Source organism: Microcaecilia unicolor, chromosome 3, assembly GCF_901765095.1.
Source record: "Microcaecilia unicolor chromosome 3, aMicUni1.1, whole genome shotgun sequence".
Taxonomy (NCBI): domain Eukaryota; kingdom Metazoa; phylum Chordata; class Amphibia; order Gymnophiona; family Siphonopidae; genus Microcaecilia; species Microcaecilia unicolor.
The window spans coordinates 534898845-534921736 of NC_044033.1; the positions used below are offsets into that span (position 1 = coordinate 534898845).

The following is a 22892-nucleotide window of genomic DNA, read 5'->3' on the forward strand; positions in this document are numbered from 1 at the left end:
GTGGAGGTGGTGGAAACAAAGACAGTATCTGAATTTAAGAAACCTTGGGACAAGTACAGAGGATCTGTAAGGGAGAGGAGGGGAGAGTTGATGGCATGGATAGGCAGACTGGATAAGCCACATGGTCTTTATCTGCCTTCATTTTTCTCTGTTTCTATGAAAGATCTGTGAGTGGCCTACAGCACTTCTACTAGAAAGCAGAGGGAGAGGGGAAGGTGGAGTCAGGGATAAACAGGGTGTTTTGTACCTGGGCACTCCCAGTAAAACCAGAAAGATCACATAATATCTGACTCAAATGTGTGAAAACAGGAAGAACAAGCCAGAGAAACGAGCAGATCAGACACTGACAAATCAATATGTCGTTTTTGAGTGTAGCATCATTTCTGAAAAGCAAAGAGTCAATCATTTTCAACACTATTGTTGCACTTCTGACCATTGGTGGACAGCAGCTATTCTCTATTTTTGCCTTCAGCTGCCCATGTCATACCAGAAGCAACTTGTACTATGGCCTTGCTTTCATTGGTGTGCCTGCTCTCATCCTGCTCATTTTTGGCTATGTCCTTAATGACCAGACCTGGAGACTGATCACCGGACACTCCCAAAGCTCTTTCCTGCAGGAGCACAGCAGACGCAGCTGCCTATTAAGATACAAACTCATCTGTCTGGTTTTCTGTAATATAACCGGGAGAGCACTGGTAGCTCCAGTCACCTGGCTTGCTGGCACCCTACTCAACGGATCCTACTATGTCTGTGCATTAAGTGAGTTTGCCTCAGTGGAGGGATATGATTTCTTCAGGAATCTTAGCACTGCTGAGCGCAGCGAGGTCCTTGCCGTGTTTCCCTGTCCCCAGCTGGTACCCGTAAACATGACCAGGATAAAGGACGAGGTGACTCTTTACCTTAGGTATCAGTCACAGGCAAGTTAGCAAGATTATTTCTTTTAAGAAATCTGTAAAAATGTTCTTGGGGGGTGATTGTTCTCTCAATATTGTCAAAGCAATATGCTACATATAATACGCTTTGGTTTGAAATTCATTTTAAAATGTCATTTGCCATATGGATATAATAAACAATTTTGTTCCTAAAGGATTATGCTGTTGATAGGAGAAGATTGTAACTGCATTATCATTTTGTTTATATTAGTTCATAAGCCAAAGCGATGGATTCATATAATGAACACTCTGAGAAATGTAAGCTGGGGATTGTGCACAGTGATGTTTGGATAAATATCTGACCCAAGTAGCATTTCACAACTCTTTTTCGGTTACCAGCATACCCTCACGTCTAACCACACCCTACCCTACACCGCTGTATGGGATACACAAAATTTGTTCTCCTTTAAAATATTTACATAATTTAAATAAAGACTGAAATTTTCAAAATGAATTAAGTAGATTGCTTTTTTTTTTTTTTAATATTATACACTTGTAGATTTACAGACATGTAAAATCATAATAAATGAATATCCTTGGGATAAGCAGACTGGTTAGATCTCCAAATTAGTGACTAAGGGGTTATTTTGCCTCAGTGAACCAGAATTACATTTGGTTCTGGCCTAAATGTACTCAGTAAGTGATTAGGCCTTTGACTTCAGAATCCATCAGAACTGGTTCAGACTGAAGCAAACTCCTGAAAAAGATCCACTACACCATTTTATATCTTGGTTCATTTCACTAGATACCAGTTACAATCTTATTAAACCCTTTTTCAGCTACTGTAGAGGTGGTGTACTTAGATTATAGCAAAGCCTTTGCCATGGTTCCACATGGGCAATTTGTAAAAAACAAAACGGGCTCTAAAGTGACTGATTGGGTTAGAAACTGGTTAAATGGAAGATGACAAAGGGTAATGGCAAATGGACTTCACTCCAAGGACAGATGCTACCAGTAGTTTGCCACAAGGATCGGGCTGTGGTCCAGCTCTATTTAACATTTGTGAATGATATTGCTGAAAGGCTTTTATAAGAACATAAGAATAGCCATACTAGGTCAGACCAATGGTCCATCTAGCCCAGTATCCTGTTTCCAACCGTGGCCAGGTCAGGTCACAAGTACTTGGTGGAAACCCAAATAGTAGCAACATTCCATGCTACTAATCCTGGGGGAAGCAGTTGCTTTCCCATGACTGTCTCAATAGCAGACTATGGACTTTTCCTCCAGGAATTTGTCCAAACCCAGATACGCTAACCACTGTTACTACATCCTCCAGCAAAAGAGTTACAGGTCTTAACTATTCGTTGAGAGAAAAAATATTTCCTCCCATTTGTTTTAAAAGTATTTCCATGTAACTTCCTCAAGTGTCCCCTAGTCTTTGTACTTTTGGAACTTGTGAAAAAAAAAATCTATTTACTTCTACTCGTTCTACACCACTCAGGATTTTGTAGACTTCAATCATATCCTCCCTCATCCGTCTCTTTTCCAAGCTGAAGAACCCTAACCTCTTTAGCCTTTTCTCATACGAGAGGAGTTCCAATCCCTTTATCATTTTGGTCGCTCTTCTTTGAATCTTTTCTAATTCCACTATATCTTTTTTGAGATACGGCGACCAGAACTGAACACAATACTCAAGGTGAGGTCACACCATGGAGCAATACAGAGGCATTATAATATTCTTGGTCTTATTTACCATCCCTTTCCTAATAATTCCTAGCTCTGGAATGAAGGGGCATAGGATGAAGGTGAAAGGAGATAGACTCAGAGTATTACTTCTTTATGGAAAGGGTGGTGGATGTACCTGCATAGAGTAGTAATAGTAGTAGATGTGTGGAATGGCCTCTTGGTGGAGGAGACAAACACTGTATCTGAATTCAAGAGTGGGACAAGCAACTAGCATCTGTAAGGGAAGGGAAGAGATAGTAGATGGCAGGGCCGGATTAAAACTATATTGGGCCCTAGGCAAACATGCATTTGTGCCCCCCCCCCCCCCCCACCAAAGAACCCCATTTTTTATTTCCTCTCTCTCCCAGTCACATTCCAGCACATGTGCAAGCTTACCTCTGCCTCTGAGCACCTATGTACCATCCTTGTCTAGGTACTTTTATAAGATTATCCTCACAGTTGAGTATGAAGCAAAGGCAGAAATAGAGCATTACAAGGCCTGCTTGGCCACCATAGTTAAGAGGGAGAGGGGAAAGGAGATGGGACTTGATATACTGCCTTTCTGTGGCTAGCCAGCAGCCAGACTCATATTTGGAAAACCAAAATACGAAAGTGCAAAGCCCCTACGAGAGAAGCTACACTGGTTACCACTCAAAGAATGCATCACGTTCAAAGTATGTACCCTAGTACATAAAATCATCCACGGCGAGGCCCCAGCTTACATGTCTGACCTGATTGACCTACTACCCAGGAATGCCAAAAGATCATCTCGCACATTCCTTAATCTTCATTTCCCCAACTGCAAAGGCCTAAAATATAAACTAATGCACGCATCAACCTTTTCCTATAAGAGCACGCAATTCTGGAATGCATTGCCACGCAACCTAAAAGCGACCTATGAACTGACCAACTTCCGCAAACTGATGAAGACCCATCTCTTCGACAAGACATATCACAAAGACCAAAACATGTGAAATCCCCACACATATCTAATAATGTTAAGAATGCCTTACATTATATCATTATCATGTTTTCCATTACCATGCAACCCAAAATACTTCTGTAACACTAAATGTCAATTCTCCTTTCATTTCCACTAACCATGATATATTGCAAGCCACATTGAGCCTGCAAAGAGGTGGTATAATGTGGGATACAAATGCAATAAATAAATAAATTCAAAGTGGTTTACATATTCTATACAGGCACTTATTTTGTACCTGGGGTAATGGAACATTAGGTGACTTGCTCAGAGTCACAGGGAGCTGCATTGGGAATTGAGCCCAGTTCCCCTGGTTCTCAGGCTACTGCACTAGCCATTTGGCTCCCTCTACCCCCTCAGATATTAATTACTACTACTACTACTTATCATTTCTATAGCGTTACTAGATATACGCAGCGCTGTACACTTGAACATGAAGAGACAGTCCCTGCTCGACAGAGATTACAGTCTAATTAGGACAGACAAACAGGACAAATAAGACACGTGGTAGGGAAGGCCAAGGCTCCGAGACAGACCGCTGCAATCGCTGAAGTGCTGCCCCTGCATCATGGGCCTTCCCTCAACATTTCACCTCTCCAAAAATAGCAGAGAACAGTGCAGAGCTTACTGTAGCAGTGGGTGTGTCAGTGCTTAATAGTTTATTAATGAGCACTGGGATTAGCCAAGTTGTTTTCAATGGAGCAGCTTAATGATCTGAGCTGGAGGGTTCCCAAGTTACCAACTCCCAGGAGGGAGATTCTAGGCTAGTTCTGGATTTCTGATAACTATATCATGGTGCATTATGGGACATATAGCACTGATATTAATGGGTAAAATCAGGGATTACAAAATAGCAGTATCTGTAAAATGAAACTGTAAACGGCTTAGGTCTAAGTGATACATAAATACTTACATAAATGAATGAATTAGCATGCAAGTTCAAAAACACAACTGGCCAAAGTCTCCCTCCTGATAAATTGGCAGTTCTGGAGCAGTGGGCTCAGAACCAGCAAAGCTGGACAAGACATTTTCACCCTCCATTGCTTTCACTGTCAAGGGCAAACTGCTCCAACTGAGAGATTTACAGGCAATATAGCTAAGTTACTTACCTGTAGCAGGTGTTCTCCGAGAACAGCAGGCATATATTCTCACACATGGATGACATCATCCACAGAGCCTGGTGCGGACAACTGCACTGTCACTTTAAATCTTTAAGGCAGTGTCCCTATCACGCATGAGCGGGTGCCTTCCCGCCCAATACTCAAGCATGGGACCAGTAGTACAGTATTAAAGCTAACTAGACAACTCCAAGGGGAGGCAGGAAGAATGTCAGAATATATGGCTGCTATTCTCGGAGAACACCTGCTACAGGTAAGTAACAGCTTTCTCTGAGAACAAGCAGGTATAATATTCTCACATGTGTGAGGAGTGGAGGAGTGGCCTAGTGGTAGCTGGTTCAAATCCCTCTGCTGCTCCTTGTGATCTTGGGCAAGTCACTTAACTCTCCATTGCCTCAGGTACAAGCTTAGATTGTGAGCCCTCCTGGGACAGAGAACTATCTAGAGTACCTGAATGTAACTCACCTTGAGCTACTACTGAAAAAGGTGTGAGCAAAAATCCAAATAAATAAAAATAAATAAATGTGGGACTCACTAGTTACCAGGCTCACAAGATAAATGAATGTTCTGGTTACTAAGTAGAAAGTGAGCCTGATGAAAAAAAAAAAGGGTTGGTGGGCAGAGTTTACTTGTAAGTACATAAGTAATGCCACACTGGGAAAAGACCAAGGGTCCATCAAGCCCAGCATCCTGTCCACGACAGCAGCCAATCCAGGCCAAGGGCACCTGTCGAGCTTCCCAAATGTACAAACATTCTATACATATTATTCCGGGAATTGTGGATTTTTCCAAGTCCATTTAGTAGCGGTTTATGGACTTGTCCTTTAGGAAAACGTCTAACCCCTTTTTAAACTCTGCTAAGCTAACTGCCTTTACCACGTTCTCCGGCAACGAATTCCAGAGTTTAATTATGCGTTGGGTGAAGAAAACTTTTCTCCGATTTGTTTTAAATTTACTACACTGTAGTTTCATCGCATGCCCCCTAGTCCTAGTATTTTTGGAAAGCGTGAACAGACGCTTCACATCCACCTGTTCCACTCCACTCATTATTTTATATACCTCTACCATGTCTCCCCTCAGCCTTCTCTTCTTCAAGCTGAAAAGCCCTAGCCTCCCTTAGTCTTTCTTCCTAGGGAAGTCGTCCCATCCCCGCTATCATTTTAGTCGCCCTTCGCTGCACCTTTTCCAAATCTACTATATCTTTCTTGAGATGCGGCGACCAGAATTGAACACAATACTCAAGGTACGGTCGTACCATGGAGCGATACAATGGCATTATAACATCCTCACACCTGTTTTCCATACCTTTCCTAATAATACCCAACATTCTATTCGCTTTCCTAGTCGCAGCTGCACACTGAGCAGGTTTCAGCGTATTATCGACGACGACACCCAGATCCCTTTCTTGGTCCGTAACTCCTAACGTGGAACCTTGCATGACGTAGCTATAATTCGGGTTCTTTTTTCCCACATGCATCACCTTGCACTTGCTCACATTAAACGTCATCTGCCATTTAGCCGCCCAGTCTCCTAGTCTCGTAAGGTCCTCTTGTAATTTTTCACAATCCTGTCGCGATTTAACAACTTTGAATAACTTTGTGTCATCAGCAAATTTAATTACCTCGTTAGTTACTCCCATCTCTAAATCATTAATAAATATATTAAAAAGCAGAGGAACCCCACTAACTACCCTTCTCCATTGTGAATACTGCCCATTTAACCTCACTCTCTCTTTCCTATCCTTCAACCAGTTTTTAATCCACAATAGGACATTTCCTTCTATCCCATGACCCTCCAATTTCCCCTGTAGCCTTTCATGGGTAGTAAAAAGATTCTGCAGGACTGCTTAACCAACTGGCTATCCCACCTAGAATGCTACTCTACACAATAGTGAGCAGAAGACCAAGTAACAATCTCGCAAATATCTTCAATGGAGGCAGAGCGGAAATGGGCTATTGAAGCCACCATGCTCTTACATTGTGAGCAATGACTCACCCATGAAGAGTCATTCCAGCCTAAGTGTAGGAGATGTGGAGGGGCATAATTGAACGAAAACGTCTATCTCCATGGGCGTTTATCTCCGAGAACGGGTCCGTGAAGGGGCGGACCGAACCGTATTTTCGAAAAAAAATAAACGTCCATGTTTTATTCGACAATTTCTGAGCTGGGTGTTTTTGTTTTTCAGTGATAATGGAAAATGAAAGCGCCCAGCTCAAAAACGAATAAATCCAAGGCATTTGTTCGTGGGAGGGGCCAGGAGTCGTAGTGCACTGGTCCCCCTCACATGCCAGGACACCAACCGGCACCCTAGGGGGCACTTTAACAAAACCAAAAAAAAGGTAAAAGAGCTCCCTGGTGCATAGCACCCTTCCCTTGTGTGTATAGCCCCCCAAATCCCCCTCAAAACCCACTGCCCACAAGTCTACACCATTACTATAGCCCTAAGGGGTGAAGGGGGGGCACCTACATGTGGGTACAGTGGGTTTGGGGGGTTGGACGACTAAGCATTAAGCAGCACAATTGTAACAGGTAGGGGGGGGATGGGCCTGGGTCCACCTGCCTGAAGTCCACTGCACCCCCTAACAACTGCTCCAGGGACCTGCATACTGCTGCCAGGGAGGTGGGTATGACATTTGAGGGTGAAAATAAAAAGTTGTGAAACATCATTTTTTTGTGGTGGGAGGGGGTTAGCGACCACTGGGGGAGTCAGGGGAGGTCATCCCCGATTTCCTCTGGTGGTAATCTGGTCATTTAGGGCACTTTTTGGGGCCTTATTCGTGAAAAAACAGGGTCCAGGAAAAGTGACCTAAATTCTAGCTACAAACGCATACTTTTTTTCCATTATCGGCGAAAGGCGCCCATCTCTCCTTGGCCGATAACCACGCCCCAGTTCCACCTTTGCCACACCTCTGACACGCCCCCGTCAACTTTGTACGCTTCCGCGATGGAGTGCAGTTGAAAACGTTCAAAATCGGCTTTCCATTATACCGATTTATTCATTTTTGTGAGATAAATGTCTTTCTCCCGATTTGGGTCAAAATCTAGGCGTTTTTCTCTTTCAATTATAAGGTGGACAGTCAGTTAACCAACTCGATGTTACACATTTGGTGATGGAAATCCATAATCTATTAGGGTTGAAGGATACAAAAAGCTGGGCGAACTTCCTATGAAGTGTTGTAAGCTCCAGATAATATGTTAGAGCAGGATCTAGGAGCCAGCCCAAAAATCTAGGAGCCAGACTTGCCCGGCAGTTCTTTTAAGGCCTGTCAGGCTCAAAAGAAGAGTCGGGCCTGGGATGGCAGAGGAAGAAGCCAATGTGTGGCCGGGCAGCTCCTCCTTGCCCTGCAATGGTATATATGCAGAGAGGGAGCTGGATAGAGTGGTGTATGTCATGGGAGGGGAGGGTCTGTGTACCATGGGTGGGGGGAGTGCTGCAGCAAGGTGGATGGGGTGGTCTGTGCCAAGGGAGGGGGAAGACTTGGACAAACATTTACACACTAATAAATAATCTATTGAATACTCAACCTGTAACTACTACAAACGAACCCACTCCAACAGCTGATCAGCTGGCATAATAATATTTCGAGCAGAAAATAACTAAAATCAGACAAGAACTAAATCCTAACATCAACAGGCCATTTTCTTAATATATATGATCCTTCACCACTGGTCTCCCAAGCAGTCAGAATCTGGTCGGCCTTTCACCCGTTTACAACTGATCAAGTCAAATGCTGTCTTCACAAATATTTATTTATTTATTGCACTTGTATCCCACATTTTCCCACCTATTTGCAGGCTCAATGTGGCTTACAGAGATCTGTTATGGCATCGCCATGACAAGATGAAAGGAACAAATTGGTGTTATAGAGAGATCAATGATGACAGAGAAGAACTAAGCAGACATTTAAAGAAAGACATCGTTTAAAATTGGGTGGGGTGGTGAAGTGTTATAGCTAAGCTACGAGTTCTCGTGGTAGGCCTTGTTGAAGAGATAGGTTTTTAGAGATTTGTGAAAGTTAGTTATTTCGTTAATTGTTTTCAATTTTGTTGGTAGTGCATTCCACAGTTGTGTGCTCATGTATGAAAAGCTGGTCGCATGTGTTAGTTTGTATTTTAATCCTTTACAGCTGGGGAAGTGTAGATTAAGAAATGTGCAGGCAGATCTTTCAGCATTTCTAGGAGGTAGGTCGATGAGGTCTAGCATGTAGGTCGGGGCATCTCCATGAATGATTTTATGAACAATCGTGCATATCTTGAACGTGCTTCGTTCTTTGAGTGGGAGCCAGTGCAGTTTCTTTCTTAAAGGTTTAGCACTTTCATATTTTGTTTTTCCAAATATGAGTCTGGCTGAGGTGTTCTGGGCTGTTTGAAGTTTCTTGACAGTCTGTTCTTTGCAGCCAACGTATGGTGTGTTGCAGTAGTCCAGGTGACTTAGTACCATTGCTTGGACCAGGTTGCGAAAGATGGATCTTGGGAAGAAAGGTTTTACTCTTTTAAGTTTCCACATGGCGTGAAACATCTTCTTAGTTGTATTCTTCACGTGGTTTTCAAGTGTGAGGTTTCGGTCTATGGTGACTCTGAGAATTTTCAGTGTGTTTGCGATGGGAAGGGAAACATTTGGTGTGGTTATTGTGGTGAATTTACTTGTGTTATATGTTGTGAGGTGAGTATGAGACATTGTGTTTTTTCTGCGTTGAGTTTTAACTGAAATGCGTCTGCCCAGGTGTGCATTATTTGGAAGCTTTGGTTGATCTTGTTGGAGATTTCCTTTATATCATGTTTGAACGGGATGTAGATCGTGACATCATCTGCATAAATATATGGGTTGAGGTTTTGATTGGCTAGTAGCTTGGCTAGGGGTATCATCATTAGGTTAAAGAGGGTTGGTGAAAGGGGGGATCCTTGGGGAACTCCGCATTCGGGTGTCCATGGGGTGGGTGTATTCTCATTAGATGTTACTTGGTATGGAGAATTAAATCAAGGACGTGCTATGGACGTCATCTACTTAGATTTCAGCAAGGCTTTCGACACGGTTCCCCACAGGAGGCTCTTAAATAAACTAGACGGCCTGAAGATAGGACCTGAAGTGGTGAACTGGATTAGGAACTGGTTGACGGACAGACGCCAGAGGGTGGTGGTGAATGGAGTTCGCTCGGAGGAAGGAAAGGAGAGTAGTGGAGTGCCTCAGGGGTCGGTGCTGGGGCCGATTCTGTTCAATATATTTGTGAGTGACATTGCCGAAGGGTTACAAGGTAAAGTTTGCCTTTTTGGGGATGACACCAAGATTTCCAACAGAGTGGACACCCCGGAGGGTGTGGAAAACATGAAAAAAGATCTGAAGAAGCTAGAAGAATGGTCTAACATTTGGCAATTAAAATTCAATGCGAAGAAATGCAAAGTGATGCACTTAGGGAGTAGAAATCCAAGGGAGACATATGTGTTAGGCGAGGAGAGTCTGATAGGCACGGACGGGGAGTGGGATCTTGGGGTGATAGTATCTGAGGACCTGAAGGCGACGAAACAGTGCGACAAGGCGGTGGCAGTAGCTAGAAGATTGCTAGGCTGTATAGAGAGAGGAGTGACCAGCAGAAGAAAGGAGGTTTTAATGCCCCTGTATAAGATGTTGGTGAGGCCCCACCTGGAGTATTGTGTTCAGTTTTGGAGGCCATATCTTGCGAAGGATGTTAAAAAAATGGAAGCGGTGCAAAGAAAAGCTACGAGGATGGTATGAGATTTACGTTCCAAGACGTATGAAGAGAGGCTTGCTGACCTGAACATGTACACCCTGGAGGAAAGGAGGAACAGGGGTGATATGATACAGACGTTCAAATATTTCAAAGGTATTAATCCGCAAACGAATCTTTTCCGGAGATGGGAAGGCGGTAGAACGAGAGGACACGAAATGAGATTGAAGGGGGGCAGACTCAGGAAAGATATCAGGAAGTATTTTTTCACTGAGAGGGTGGTGGACGCTTGGAATGCCCTCCCGCGGGAGCTGGTGGAGATGAAAACGGTAACGGAGTTCAAACATGCGTGGGATATGCATAGAGGAATCCTGTGCTGAAGAAATGGATCCTCAGAAGCTTAGCTGAAATTGGGTGGTGGAGCAGTTGGGGGGAAGAGGGGGTGGTGGTTGGGAGGCGAGGATAGGGGAGGGCAGACTTATACGGTCTGTACCAGAGCCGGTGATGGGAGGCGGGACTGGTGGTTGGGAGGCGGGAAATACTGCTGGGCAGACTTATATGGTCTGTGCCCTGAAAAGGACAGGTACAAATTCAAGGTAAGGTATACACATATGAGTTTGTCTTGGGCAGACTAGATGGACCATGCAGGTCTTTTTCTGCCGTCATCTACTATGTTACTATGATCTTGAGGTCAGAAATCCTCTAAACCAGTTAAGAACGTTGCCTCCCACTCCAAAGTATTCTAGGATATATAGTAATATTTCATGGTTGATCATATCGAAAGCACTGGACATGTCCAATTGTAAGAGGAGTATGTTGTTGCCTGTTGCAATTGTTTGTTTAAATTTGTTCATTAAAGTCACTAGTACTGTTTCAGTACTGTGGTTCAACCGAAATCCTGATTGAGACTCGTGGAGAATTGAGTATTTATTTAAGTAATTTGTGATTTGTTTCGTCACAATGCCTTCCATAATTTTAGTTATCAGCGGGATAGATGCTACTGGCCGATAATTGGTTAAATCACAATGCCTACTTGATAACTGCCCTAGTTTCCTTCTCAAATCAGCCCCTAATTTACTCATAAGCTATTTGCACTCAAACATATTTTTAATGCTATCTCAGGGGAAACATACCGAAGAATATCCAAACCAGTCTAACCCTTCCGTTACCTTTACCAATACAATCCCATTATTGGTAAAGGTAACGGAAGGGTTAGTCACGCACCAACTAATGGACTACCTCCAACTTCACTCCATTTTACATAGCTCACAATCCAGTTTTAGACCTTCTTATAGTACTGAAACTGTTCTCACCACCCTCCCAGCTAAATTTAGATGAGAATTTAGCTTTGGTAATAAAGTATTAATACTCCAATTTGATATGTCTAGTGCCTTTGACACTGTTGATCATAATATCCTTCTAAACATCCTTGACCATTATGAAATCTATGGCGCTGTGTTAAAATGGACATCAGGCTTCCTAAGGTCTAGATGATACCACGTGAAATAATCAGGTACAATTTCATCAGCACGGTCCCCTGTTTGTTGAGTGCCCCAGAGCTCTCCAGTGTCCCCCATCTTATTTAACATCATGTTGATTCCATTAAGCAATTTACTGGAGAAAAATAGTCTCACAACATTCACTTATGCAGATGATATTGCCATCTATATTCCACTCACTAAAGAAAGATATGAAATTACTCATATTTTCAGATTAGGTATCTCTCTAATGGAATCTTGGGCATCCAATTTTAAATCAAAACTCAACACCAATAAAACTAAATTCTTAATAGTTACTAATCCTCATCACGCTACAAAACCTTAAATCATTTACCATTGAGAATATCACATATCCCTTTGACTCAACTATGAAAATCTTAGGAGTCACAATTGACCAATTCCTCACTCTAGATAACCAAATTTAGAACATAAGAACATAAGAGTAGCCATACTAGGTCAGACCAATGGTCCATCTAACCCAGTATCCTGTTTCCAACAGTGGCCAGCGAGGAGCAGCCACAGAAGATGGAGGAACCCTCAATTCCTACGTCAAAGTAGTGCAGCAAAAAGAGTAGGATGATCTGGCTCTTTCAATAACTAAGGGAGACGGGTATACACCACAAAGTCTTTATTAAAAAGCATCAAGTGACTCGACACAGCAGCTGTGTTTCAGCACCTATGCTTCTGCTTCAGGACTCTTGTGATGTTCCAAAGGTTTAAAAAGAAAACAAATTTTCTTTTGTGGTTATGTTATTGGATGTCACAATCCAAATAACTTGAGAGTGATACTTCTAAAGCCTGCAGCAGCAGTCTAAACGAAGCTTCTTTTCCACGTGCATCACTTTACACTTGCTCACATTAAATGTCATCTGCCATTTGGATGCCTAGGCTCCCAGTTTCGTAAGATCCTCTTGCAATTTTTTTACAATCCTCTTGCGATTTAACAACTTTGAAAATCTTTGTGTCATCAGCAAATTTATTTACCTCAGTAGGTATTCCCATCTCTAGATCATTTATAAATACATTAAAAAGCTACGGTTGCAGCACAGACCCCTGGGGAACCCCACTATCTACCCTTCTCCATTGAGAATACTGACCATTTAACCTTACTCTCTGTTTTCTATCTTTTAACCAGTTTTTAATCCACAATAGGTCATTGCCTCCTATCTCAATGTCTTTCTAATTTCCTCAGGAGTATTTCATGCAGTACTTTGTCAAATGCCTTTTGAAAATTCAGATACACAATATCAACCGGCTCACCATTATTCTCATGTTTATTCACCCCTTCAAAGAAATGTAGTAGATTGGTGAGGTAAGATTTCCCATTAAGCTTTGATACACTGAAACCCTCTGCTCTGTGTGCAGTGATGCAGTGCAAGAAAGCAAATAGAATGTTAGGTATTATTAGGAAAGGAATGGTAAAGAAAAATGAGGAGCTATAATGCCTTTGTATCGCTCCATGATGTGACCGCATCTTGAATATTTTGGGTAATTCTGGTCACTGCACCTCAAAAAAAGATATAGTGGAATTAGAAAAGGTACAGAGAAGGGCAATGAAAATGATAAAGGACGTGGGATGACTTCCCTATGAGGAAAGGCTAAAGCGGCTAGGGCTCTTCAGCTTGGAGAAGAGACGGCTGAGGGGAGATATGATAGAGGTCTATAAACAACTGGAGTGGAACGGGTAGACGTGAATCGCTCATTTTTGATGTGGAGGTAAAGGTGACCATTTTGGGGGAGGGAGCACTTACCGCCAGCCATAGAGGTGGTGGTAAGGGCTCCTGTGATAACCCACCGGTAACCGGGTAACCTGTACTCCCCAGGCACTATCCACGCAGAGGGGCATAATCGAAGGGGACGCCCAAGTTTTGCTGAGGACGTCCTCGCAAAACATCCCGGTGGAGGGCCGGGGAAACCTGTATTATTGAAACAAGATGGGCGACCATTTTTCGTTTCAATAATACAGTTGGTGACACCCAAATCTTGACATTTAGGTCGTCCTTAGAGATGGTTGTCCCTAGACTTGGTTGTTTCTGTTTTTCGTCGATAATGGAAACTAAGGTCACCCATCTCAGAAACCACCAAATGCAAGCCCTTTGGTCGTGGGGGGAGCCAGCATTCGTAGTGCACTGGTCCCCCTGACATGCCAGGATACCAACCGGGCACCCTAGGGGGTACTGCAGTGGACTTCAGAAATTGCTCTCAGGAACATAGCTCCCTTACCTTGTGTGCTGAGCCCCCAAAACCCACTACCCACCACTACCATAGCCCTTACAGGTGAAGGGGGCACCTAGATGTGGGTACAGAGGGTTTCTGGTAGGTTTTGGAGGGCTCACATTTACCACCACAAGTGTAACAGGTGGGGGGGGGGGGATGGGCCTGGGTCCGCCTGCCTGAAGTGCACTGCACCCACTAAAACTGCTGCAGGGACCTGCATACTGCTGCAATGGACCTGAGTATGACATTTGAGGCTGGCATAGAGGCTGGCAAAAAATATTTTTAAAGATTTTTTTTGAGGGTGGGAGGGGGTTAGTGACCACTGGGGGAGTAAGGGGAGGTCATCCCCGATTCTCTCCGGTAGTCATCTGGTCAGTTCGGGCACCTATTTGTGCCTTGGTCGTAAGAAAAACAGGACCAGGTAAAGTCGTCTAAGTGCTGGTCATGGACACTCTTTTTTTTTCCATTATGGGTCGAGGACGCCCATATGTTAGGCATGCCCAAGTCCCGCCTTCGCTACGCCTCCGACACGCCCCCGTGAACTTTGGTCATCCCCGCGACAGAAAGCAGTTGGGGACGCCCAAAATCGGCTTTCGATTATGCCGATTTGGGCGACCCTGCAAGAAGGACGCCCATCTTCCGATTTGTGTCGAACGATGCACGTCGTCCTCTTTCGAAAATAAGCCTGATAGTGACTAAATAGTGATTTAAATAGTTTATCCATATTCAGTTACCTGTTGTTGTGTGCTGTTCTTGATCCTTTTGTTTTTATGGTTTACTGTTCAATATTTTTATGACAATAAACCTTTTTCTAGCTTATTGACTCTGCTTGTCTGGACTGACTAAAAATCCAAGTGGTTTGTGTGTTGGGTCTGTGGGTGCTTTCCAGGAACTGTGGGAGCCCTGTTTGGCCCCAGTGTCCTAGAAAGCACCAGGGAATAACTTGTGGGTAGGAGACTTGCCCAGAGGCAAGTGGAACCTAGTGTGTGAGGGTTGACTGTTATAGAGCACATTCCCAGGTGCAGGCGGGTCTGAGCAGTGCTGGGGACAGACCCTCCAGGTGGCCGCGGGGTTAGCCTCAGGTGGGTGCTAGGCGTTCCGTGACAACTTGTAATTGTTTTTAAGAATGATACGTCTACTAGAGTTCTACATTATACTCTGAACTGTATCATTTCTTTTTCATAATACAGGTGTCTGGCTGGGTTCTGATAGCTGTCGTGGCTGTCACTGTTTTCCTGTCGCTCTGCTTGGCAAGATTCCTGTCTCCTCTCACTTTCCTGCACCTTCAGTACTGGAGAAGCTATGTGAACAGCGAGAGGGCACTCTTTGAGCAGACGATGGACAAGCACTCCAGGATCTTTGCCTTACAGCATATCAAGAAGTTCTTTGGTTTCTCCCCAGAGAGTAAGAATATTAGAGACATCAGAATCCCTTCTCGCTTAGACTGGCAACAGGTTTCAGGACTTGATCTTTTAAGAATAGTAAATGAAGATCACTATCACTATAGTCTCCTTCACGCCTGGGCTGATGAAGATCCTCCAGATGAGAAATATGTTCATATAGATGAAGACGCTTCCAATCTTGCTCCAGCACCATCGTAAACTTCTTGCTGTTTTTCGGACCTTCCAGCAGTTTGATTTTCAAACAAGATTGCTTCGGTCTGTTGCAGAGAAGAGAAGGAATAATCCTGATACGTAGGGGATTCTGCTGAAGCCAGGAAGAGAATATAGTCTTTAAAATGTGGGTGCCGTTCTTTAGAAGATGATAAGCTACAAGATCTTGATCTGTCACATTTAGATTTGAAATGAGCTCCTGAACAATGTCTGACAAACCTTATTTTCTTATCTAGTATGATGGAATTAGGAAGAAAAATACTTCATTGCATTTTTATCACTTTTAGGTCTGATTTCATCATTCTGAAAAAATGACTTTAGAATTACAAAATGGTTGCAACCCAAACAATAAATGATACTGACTAGTTAGATTACAGTGTGTAAATTCCATACAGAGGGACATAATCAAACAGGGACGACCATCTCTAAGGACGTTCCAGCAAAAGGGCGGGGAACCCGTATTATCGAAACAAGATGGGCATCCATCTTTCGTTTCGATAATACAGTCGGGGACGCCCAAATCTCAACATTTAGGTCAACCTTAGAGACGGTCGACCTAAATGTTGCGATGGTCGACCTTAGAGATGGTTGTCCCTGGTTTTCGGCCATAATGGAAATAGAGGACGCCCATCTCAAAAATGACCAAATCCAAGCACTTTGGTCATGGGAGGAGCCAGAATTCATAGTGCACTGGTCCCCTTGACTTGCTAGGACAGCAACTGGGCACCCTAGGGGGCACTGCAGTGGACTTCACAAATTACTCCCAGGTGCATAGCTCCCTTACCTTAGGTGCTGAGCCCCCCAACCCCCCCCCCCCAACCCACTCCCCACAACTGTACAACACTACCATAGCCCTAAGGGGTGAAGGGGGGCACCTACATGTGGGTACAGTGGGTTTCGGGTGGGTTTTGGAGGGCTCACAATTACCACCACAAGTGTAAAAGGTGGGGAGGGATGGGCCTGGGTCTGCCTGGCTGAAGTGCACTGCACCCACTAAAAGTGCTCCAGGGACCTGCATACTGCTGTCATGGAGCTGGGTATGACATTTGAGACTGGCAAAAAAAAAAAAAAAATTTAAATTTTTTTTTTAGGGTGGGAGGGGGGTTAGTGACCACTGGGGGAGTAAGGGGAGGTCATCCCCGATTCCCTCCGGTGGTCATCTGGTCAGTTCAGGCACCTTTTCATGGCTTGGTCGCAAGAAAAAATGGACCAAGTAAAGTTGGCCAAGTGCACGTCAGGGACGCCCTTCTTTTTTCCATTATCGGCCAAGGATGCCCATCTCCTAATCACGCCCCAGTCCCGCCTTCGCTACGGTGCCGACACACCTCAGTGAACTTTGGTCATCCCCGCGACGGTAAGCAGTTGAGGACGCCCAAAATCGGCTTTCGATTATGCCGATTTGGGCGACCCTGAAAGGACGCCCATCTCCCGATTTGTGTCGGAAGGTGGGCGTCCTTCTCTTTTGAAAATAAGCCGGACAGCTGCCCAGTTTTAATTTTACTAACTCAGAAACTATCAGCAATATATTAAAACTTCACAAAAGGGTTAAAAACAAAAACTCACTGAGGTAGACTTAGGGGTGCTTTTACTAAGCCGTGTTAAAAAGTGGCTAGTGGTACTTTTAGCACATGGGTTTCCCAAGTGCTCCGGCCACTTTTTAGCGTGGCTCTACAATGGCCGAATTTACTAATTTCCACAAAGCTCTGAAATGCACAAGGTAGGTGGGGATACCAGAGTCTGCTTTATTCATGATTTTGTTTAAAGGAATGAGGATTTCTTAACAGAAAAAAAGAACCGCCTGGAATTTACAAACTTTTAAAATACCACCTCCTCTCAGGCAGGCAGATGCTCTGTCCATTCCAGCTGGCTACACATGGCCTGTGTCAATTACATCAGCCACAGCAACCTGAAGCTAACTACAAAAGCGGCCTATAGACCGGTAAAGCTGTACGATGAGAGGCTCTAGCTGGACAGCCAGTGTGTCTTTGATCAGTCTCCTTACTGGTGATTGATGAACATCCTTTAAACTTCTGTCAAAACCACTGTCCAATTCTGTACTAGTGAATAGTCAAGTACAGTTTTGTGAAATATACTTTTCAAACCTCCAGTCACCAGAGGGAACTTTGGGTGTAGATCTAGTTTAAGATTTGTGTCTCTTGTAAATCTAAATGCTCCTGGAATACAGCACTTTTTTGCTGTTTGCTTGTTTAATTGCAGACTTATTTGCTTCTTCTTAAAAGTTCTGTCCTGGTCTTCCTCCTAGTGTGGGCTTGATGGTGAAATTAGATCTTACCTGCTAATTTTCTTTCCTCTAGACCCTCCAGACCGGTCAAGACGCGTGGGTTATGTACTCCTACCAGCAGAGGGAGACTGAGAAAACACTGAGCTTTGAACACTGCCTATATAACCTGTGCAGTACATACAGTAGCCAGTATGCCACTCACAAAGCAGAGTAACAAACACACAACTTGAACTTTAACTAGCAACCCTGTACATGGCTTCCGCCAACTGCAAGAACAATCACTGTTTCTTTTATTTGCATTGTAAAGACTGTCAATTCGTGCTTCCACAGGTGGACTGTCTGCCACGCCACACCTGCACCAGACCCAGACCAGCCACAAACTGGTAACAAGAGTCTGAGATTATGACAATCATCAGCTGCCAAGAGATGCTCCCCGAAAAACTACCTCCTGGCCTACAGTATATCTGGGCGGGTCCTTGACCGGTCTGGAGGGTCTAGAGGAAAGAAAATTAGCAGGTAAGATCTAATTTCACCTTCCTCAGCGACCCTCCAGACCGGTCAAGACGCGTGGGACGTACCAAAGCAGTAAATACCTTATGGGCGGGATCTACGAAGGCCAGAGGTCAACACTGCTGCTCCAAAACTCGCCTCTTCCTTCGCATGCACATCAATCCTATAATGCTTCACAAACGAATGCAACGAAGACCAAACCGCCGCCCGACAAATATCTGAAGGCGGAATCATACTATTCTCCGCCCAGGAGGCCGCAACTGCTCTGGTAGAATGAGCAGAAAACCCCTTAGGAACCTCACGGCCCTTCACCAAATAGGCCGATGCAATCGCCTCCTTCAACCATCTTGCTATAGTCGCCTTGGACGCCGCTGCGCCCTTTTTAGGGCCACCATGAAGCACGAACAAACGATCCGACACTCTGAATTCCTGAGTTCTAGACAGATAACACCGCAAGATGCGACGAACATCCAACTTCGCCAGCCGACGCTGTTCCGAATCTCCCTTCAAGTTACCTAAAACAGGCAACGAAATGACCTGATTAACATGAAACTCTGACACCACCTTTGGCAAAAAGGAAGGCACCGGCCTCAAAGACACCTTTTCTTTGGAAAAAGACAGAAAGGGCTCTCTACACGACAAAGCCTGCAATTCCGAGACTCTCCGAGCTGAGGTAATAGCTACCAGAAAAACCGCCTTCAAGGAAAGATCTTTGCAGGAAGCCGCAACCAAAGGTTCAAATGGAGGTCTGACTAAGGCATCTAAAATGAGATTCAAATCCCACGGGGGAACCAACCGCCGACGAGGCGGCCGCAACAACTTCACACCCTTCAAAAAACGAACAACCTCCAGAATAGAAGCAATGGACTTCCCCTGAACCTTCCCCCGAAAACATGACAACGCTGCCACCTGAACCTTCAAGGTAGCCAAGGCCAGACCCCTGTCCAAACCATCCTGCAGAAATTCCAACACCTCTGCCACCGAGGAACGAAAAGGCATCACCGTCCGCTCTGCACACCAGTGCTCAAACAATCTCCAAACACGAACATACGCCAAAGAGGTGGAGGTTCTGCGGGACTTCAACATGGTATCAATGACTCTGGCAGTAAACCCTTTCTTCCTCAACCTGTGCCTCTCAAGAGCCAAGCCATAAGCGAGAACCGAGCCGGGTCTGGCATAACTATCGGACCTTGACACAAGAGTACCGTTTCCGACAACTGAAGGGGCTTCGCGATCGCCAACCGCACCAGATCTCCGTACCACGGTCGACGCGGCCAGTTTGGAGCTATCAAAATTACCCGGCCTGAGTGCCGCTCGATGCGCTGAATTACTCGACCTACCAACGGCCACGGAGGAAACACATACAGCAATCCCTGCGGCCAGGGTAACAGCAGAGCGTCGAGACCCTCCGCACGCGGATCTCTCCAACGACTGAAAAACCTGGGGACTTGGGCATTGCGCGCCGTGGCCATCAGATCCATAACTGGCATACCCCAGACCGACACAATTCGGCCGAACACCGCCTGATGCAGAGACCACTCTCCGGGATCCAGAGTATGCCGGCTCAAAAAATCTGCGACTACATTGTCCACCCCGGCCACATGAGCCGCCGAGAGCACCTGAAGATGACCTTCCGCCCAGTGGCATAACAGTGCCGTCTCCTCCGCGACCGCCTGACACTTTGTGCCCCCTTGCCGATTGACATAGGCCACTGCTGTGGCATTGTCGCAGAGCACTCTGACTGCCTTGTGGAGAAGCATTGACTGAAAACTCTGAAGAGCCAACCGAATGGCCCGAGTCTCCAACCGGTTGATGGACCACCTTGCTTCCGCCTGGGACCACCGCCCCTGCGCTACCTGACCGAGACAATGCGCTCCCCATCCTAGCAGGCTTGCGTCTGTGACAAGAACCACCCACTGAGGGGACTCCAACGGCATTCCCTTCTCCAGATTGCAAGTTCTGAGCCACCAACGGAGGCTGCGGCGGACAACCGGCGACATCGGCAGCCGTACCTCCAACTCCTGCGACAGGGGAGCCCACCGACTGAGGAGAGAGGACTGAAGCTGACGCATGTGCGCCCGGGCCCAAGGAACTACCTCTATGGTCGCCGCCATCATCCCCAGAACTTGCAGGTAAGCCCGGGCCGTCGGGGACGGCTGTGCAAGAAACCGCCGAATCAGGTCCTGCAACTTGCTGATTCTCGGGGGAGGCAAAAACACTCGACCCGACCTCGTATCGAAGAGAACCCCCAGATACTCCAGAGCCTGCGATGGTACCAACTGACTCTTGCTGAAATTCACCACCCAGCCCAGAGACTGGAGAAACTGTACCACACGCGACGTCGCCCCTTCGCTCTCCGCCCGGGACTTGGCCCGAATCAACCAATCGTCTAGATACGGGTGCACTAAGATACCCTGCCGGCGCAACGCTGCCGCCACCACCACCATGACCTTGGAAAAGGTGCGGGGAGCTGTTGCCAGACCGAAGGGCAGGGCACAAAACTGAAAGTGCTTCCCCAAAACTGCAAAGCGAAGAAAACGCTGGTGCGCCGCTCGAATGGGAATGTGAAGATACGCCTCCGTCAAGTCCAGAGAAGTTAGAAACTCTCCCTGTCGGACTGCCACAATGACCGACCGCAAGGTCTCCATGTGAAAAGAGGGAACTTTGAGCGCTGCATTGACTCTCTTTAGATTCAAAATAGGCCGAAAGGCATCCTCCTTCTTTGGCACCACAAAGTAAATTGAGTAACACCCCGAGCGTTGCTGAGCGGGCGGAACAGAAACCACTGCTCCCAGACTGAGAAGACGACGCAACGTGTCTCGTACTGCTGCTCTCTTGAGCCTCGAGTGACAAGGGGACTCTAGAAACCGCTCGGGCGGAGAGGTCTCGAACTCCAGGGCATAACCATCTCGAACCACTTCGAGAACCCACTGATCTGATGTGATGTGGACCCAGTTCTGGTAAAACTGACTCAGCCGAGCTCCTACACGCACCAGAACCTGGGTCCGCACACCTTCATTGGGCAAGCCGCCCCGAGGGCTGACCTCCCCCGAACGAGCCCCGGCCTCCGCGACGACTCCCGCGAAAGGACTGGGTGCGCTGGAAGAACCTACCTCTAGAGGCCCCACTAAACCTACCAGGCCTATACCGTCGAGCCTCACTAAGTCTACCTCGAGAGGAATTACCCCTAACTCCCAGCTTGGGACGAAAATCCGGGAGTCGAGGCACCTTTGCCTCACTAAGGCCTTTCACTAACTTATCCAACTCTTCGCCAAAAAGCCTAGAACCCTTGAAGGGAAGACAACACAACTTAGCCTTAGAGGCCGCATCCGCGACCCAACCTCTTAACCAGAGAGCCCTACGCGCTCCCACTATCATAGCCATATTTTTAGCTGACGCACGCAACAAATCATACAGTGCGTCAGACAAAAAGGACGAACCCATCTCCAACTTGGCTAAATCCTGTAAACCCGAGGTCCCAAACTCCCCGGGATCATCCAGGAGCTTCTCGGCCCAGCGAAAACACGCCCGCGCCACCAGGCCCCCACACACCGAGGCCTGGAGAGCTAGCGCCGACAAGTCGAAGCTTCGCTTAAGAAATGCTTCCAATCTCCTATCCTGGGGTTCACGGAGTGCGGCCCCACCATCTACTGGAATAGCCGTCGCTTTAGTAACCGCTGTCACCACTGCATCTACCGTAGGAGCCTTAAGGGAATCCCTATCCTCCTGCGGCAGGGGATAAAGTCTCGCCATTGCCTTAGAAACCTTACACGGCGAATCTGGCGAATCCCATTCCTGGGAAATCATCTCCCTGAGATCCTTGTTCATAGGGAAGGTCCAAGCTCTACGCTGAATGTCTTTCACCAAGGGATCCTGCCCAGATTCACCTGAAGCCACCTCAGGATTAAATTTAAGGGTAGCTGTGACCTGATCAATGAGCTCCGAAAGCTCATCCCTATGAAAAATCCTAACTACTGAGGGGTCTTCCCCAGGAAGGGAGTCCACCGGATCTACCGGACCCTCAAACCCCTCAGACTCTCCCCCATCACTAAATGGGCCTTCCGTGCCCACCTGAGACAGACATTCCTCATCCTCTGTCCACTCTATCCGGGGTCTTTTAGGCAGCATGGGACTAACCCCCTCCACTCCCAGGGGGGGGCCCGATTTCCAAGCCTGGAAAAGAGTCCAAACAAACTCTGGAGGAAAGCTAACCCCTCCTGGACCCTCATTAGGCACTTTGTGTGCCCCCACGGGAGCAACTGGCTCAACCACAGAAGCCTCTGCACATCACGCTGAATTCAAAATGGCGGCCGTTCCCGCCGAAACTGAAAGCGCCGCTGCCGGACTCGCTTGAGTTGCCGCTGCTAAGGGGGCCGCCGATAACGCCGGGACTTCCGCGGTCAACTCTGGGGGAACTGCCTCTACACGTT

At 46.1% G+C, this 22892-nt stretch overlaps 2 protein-coding genes across 5 annotated transcripts in view; one reads left to right on the plus strand and one right to left on the minus strand.

The window, feature by feature from the left end:
• Positions 1–22892, minus strand: part of TRAPPC3L (trafficking protein particle complex 3 like) — a 151150-nt gene that overhangs the window by 112729 nt on the left and 15529 nt on the right. The gene's annotated exons all lie outside the window — the stretch shown is intronic.
• On the plus strand, positions 344–16113 carry CALHM4 (calcium homeostasis modulator family member 4). The gene is made up of 2 exons (XM_030199232.1): positions 344–917; positions 15288–16113. Exons 1-2 carry the CDS (start codon positions 357–359, stop codon positions 15696–15698), a joined length of 972 nt encoding a protein of 323 aa, XP_030055092.1. The 5' UTR covers positions 344–356; the 3' UTR covers positions 15699–16113.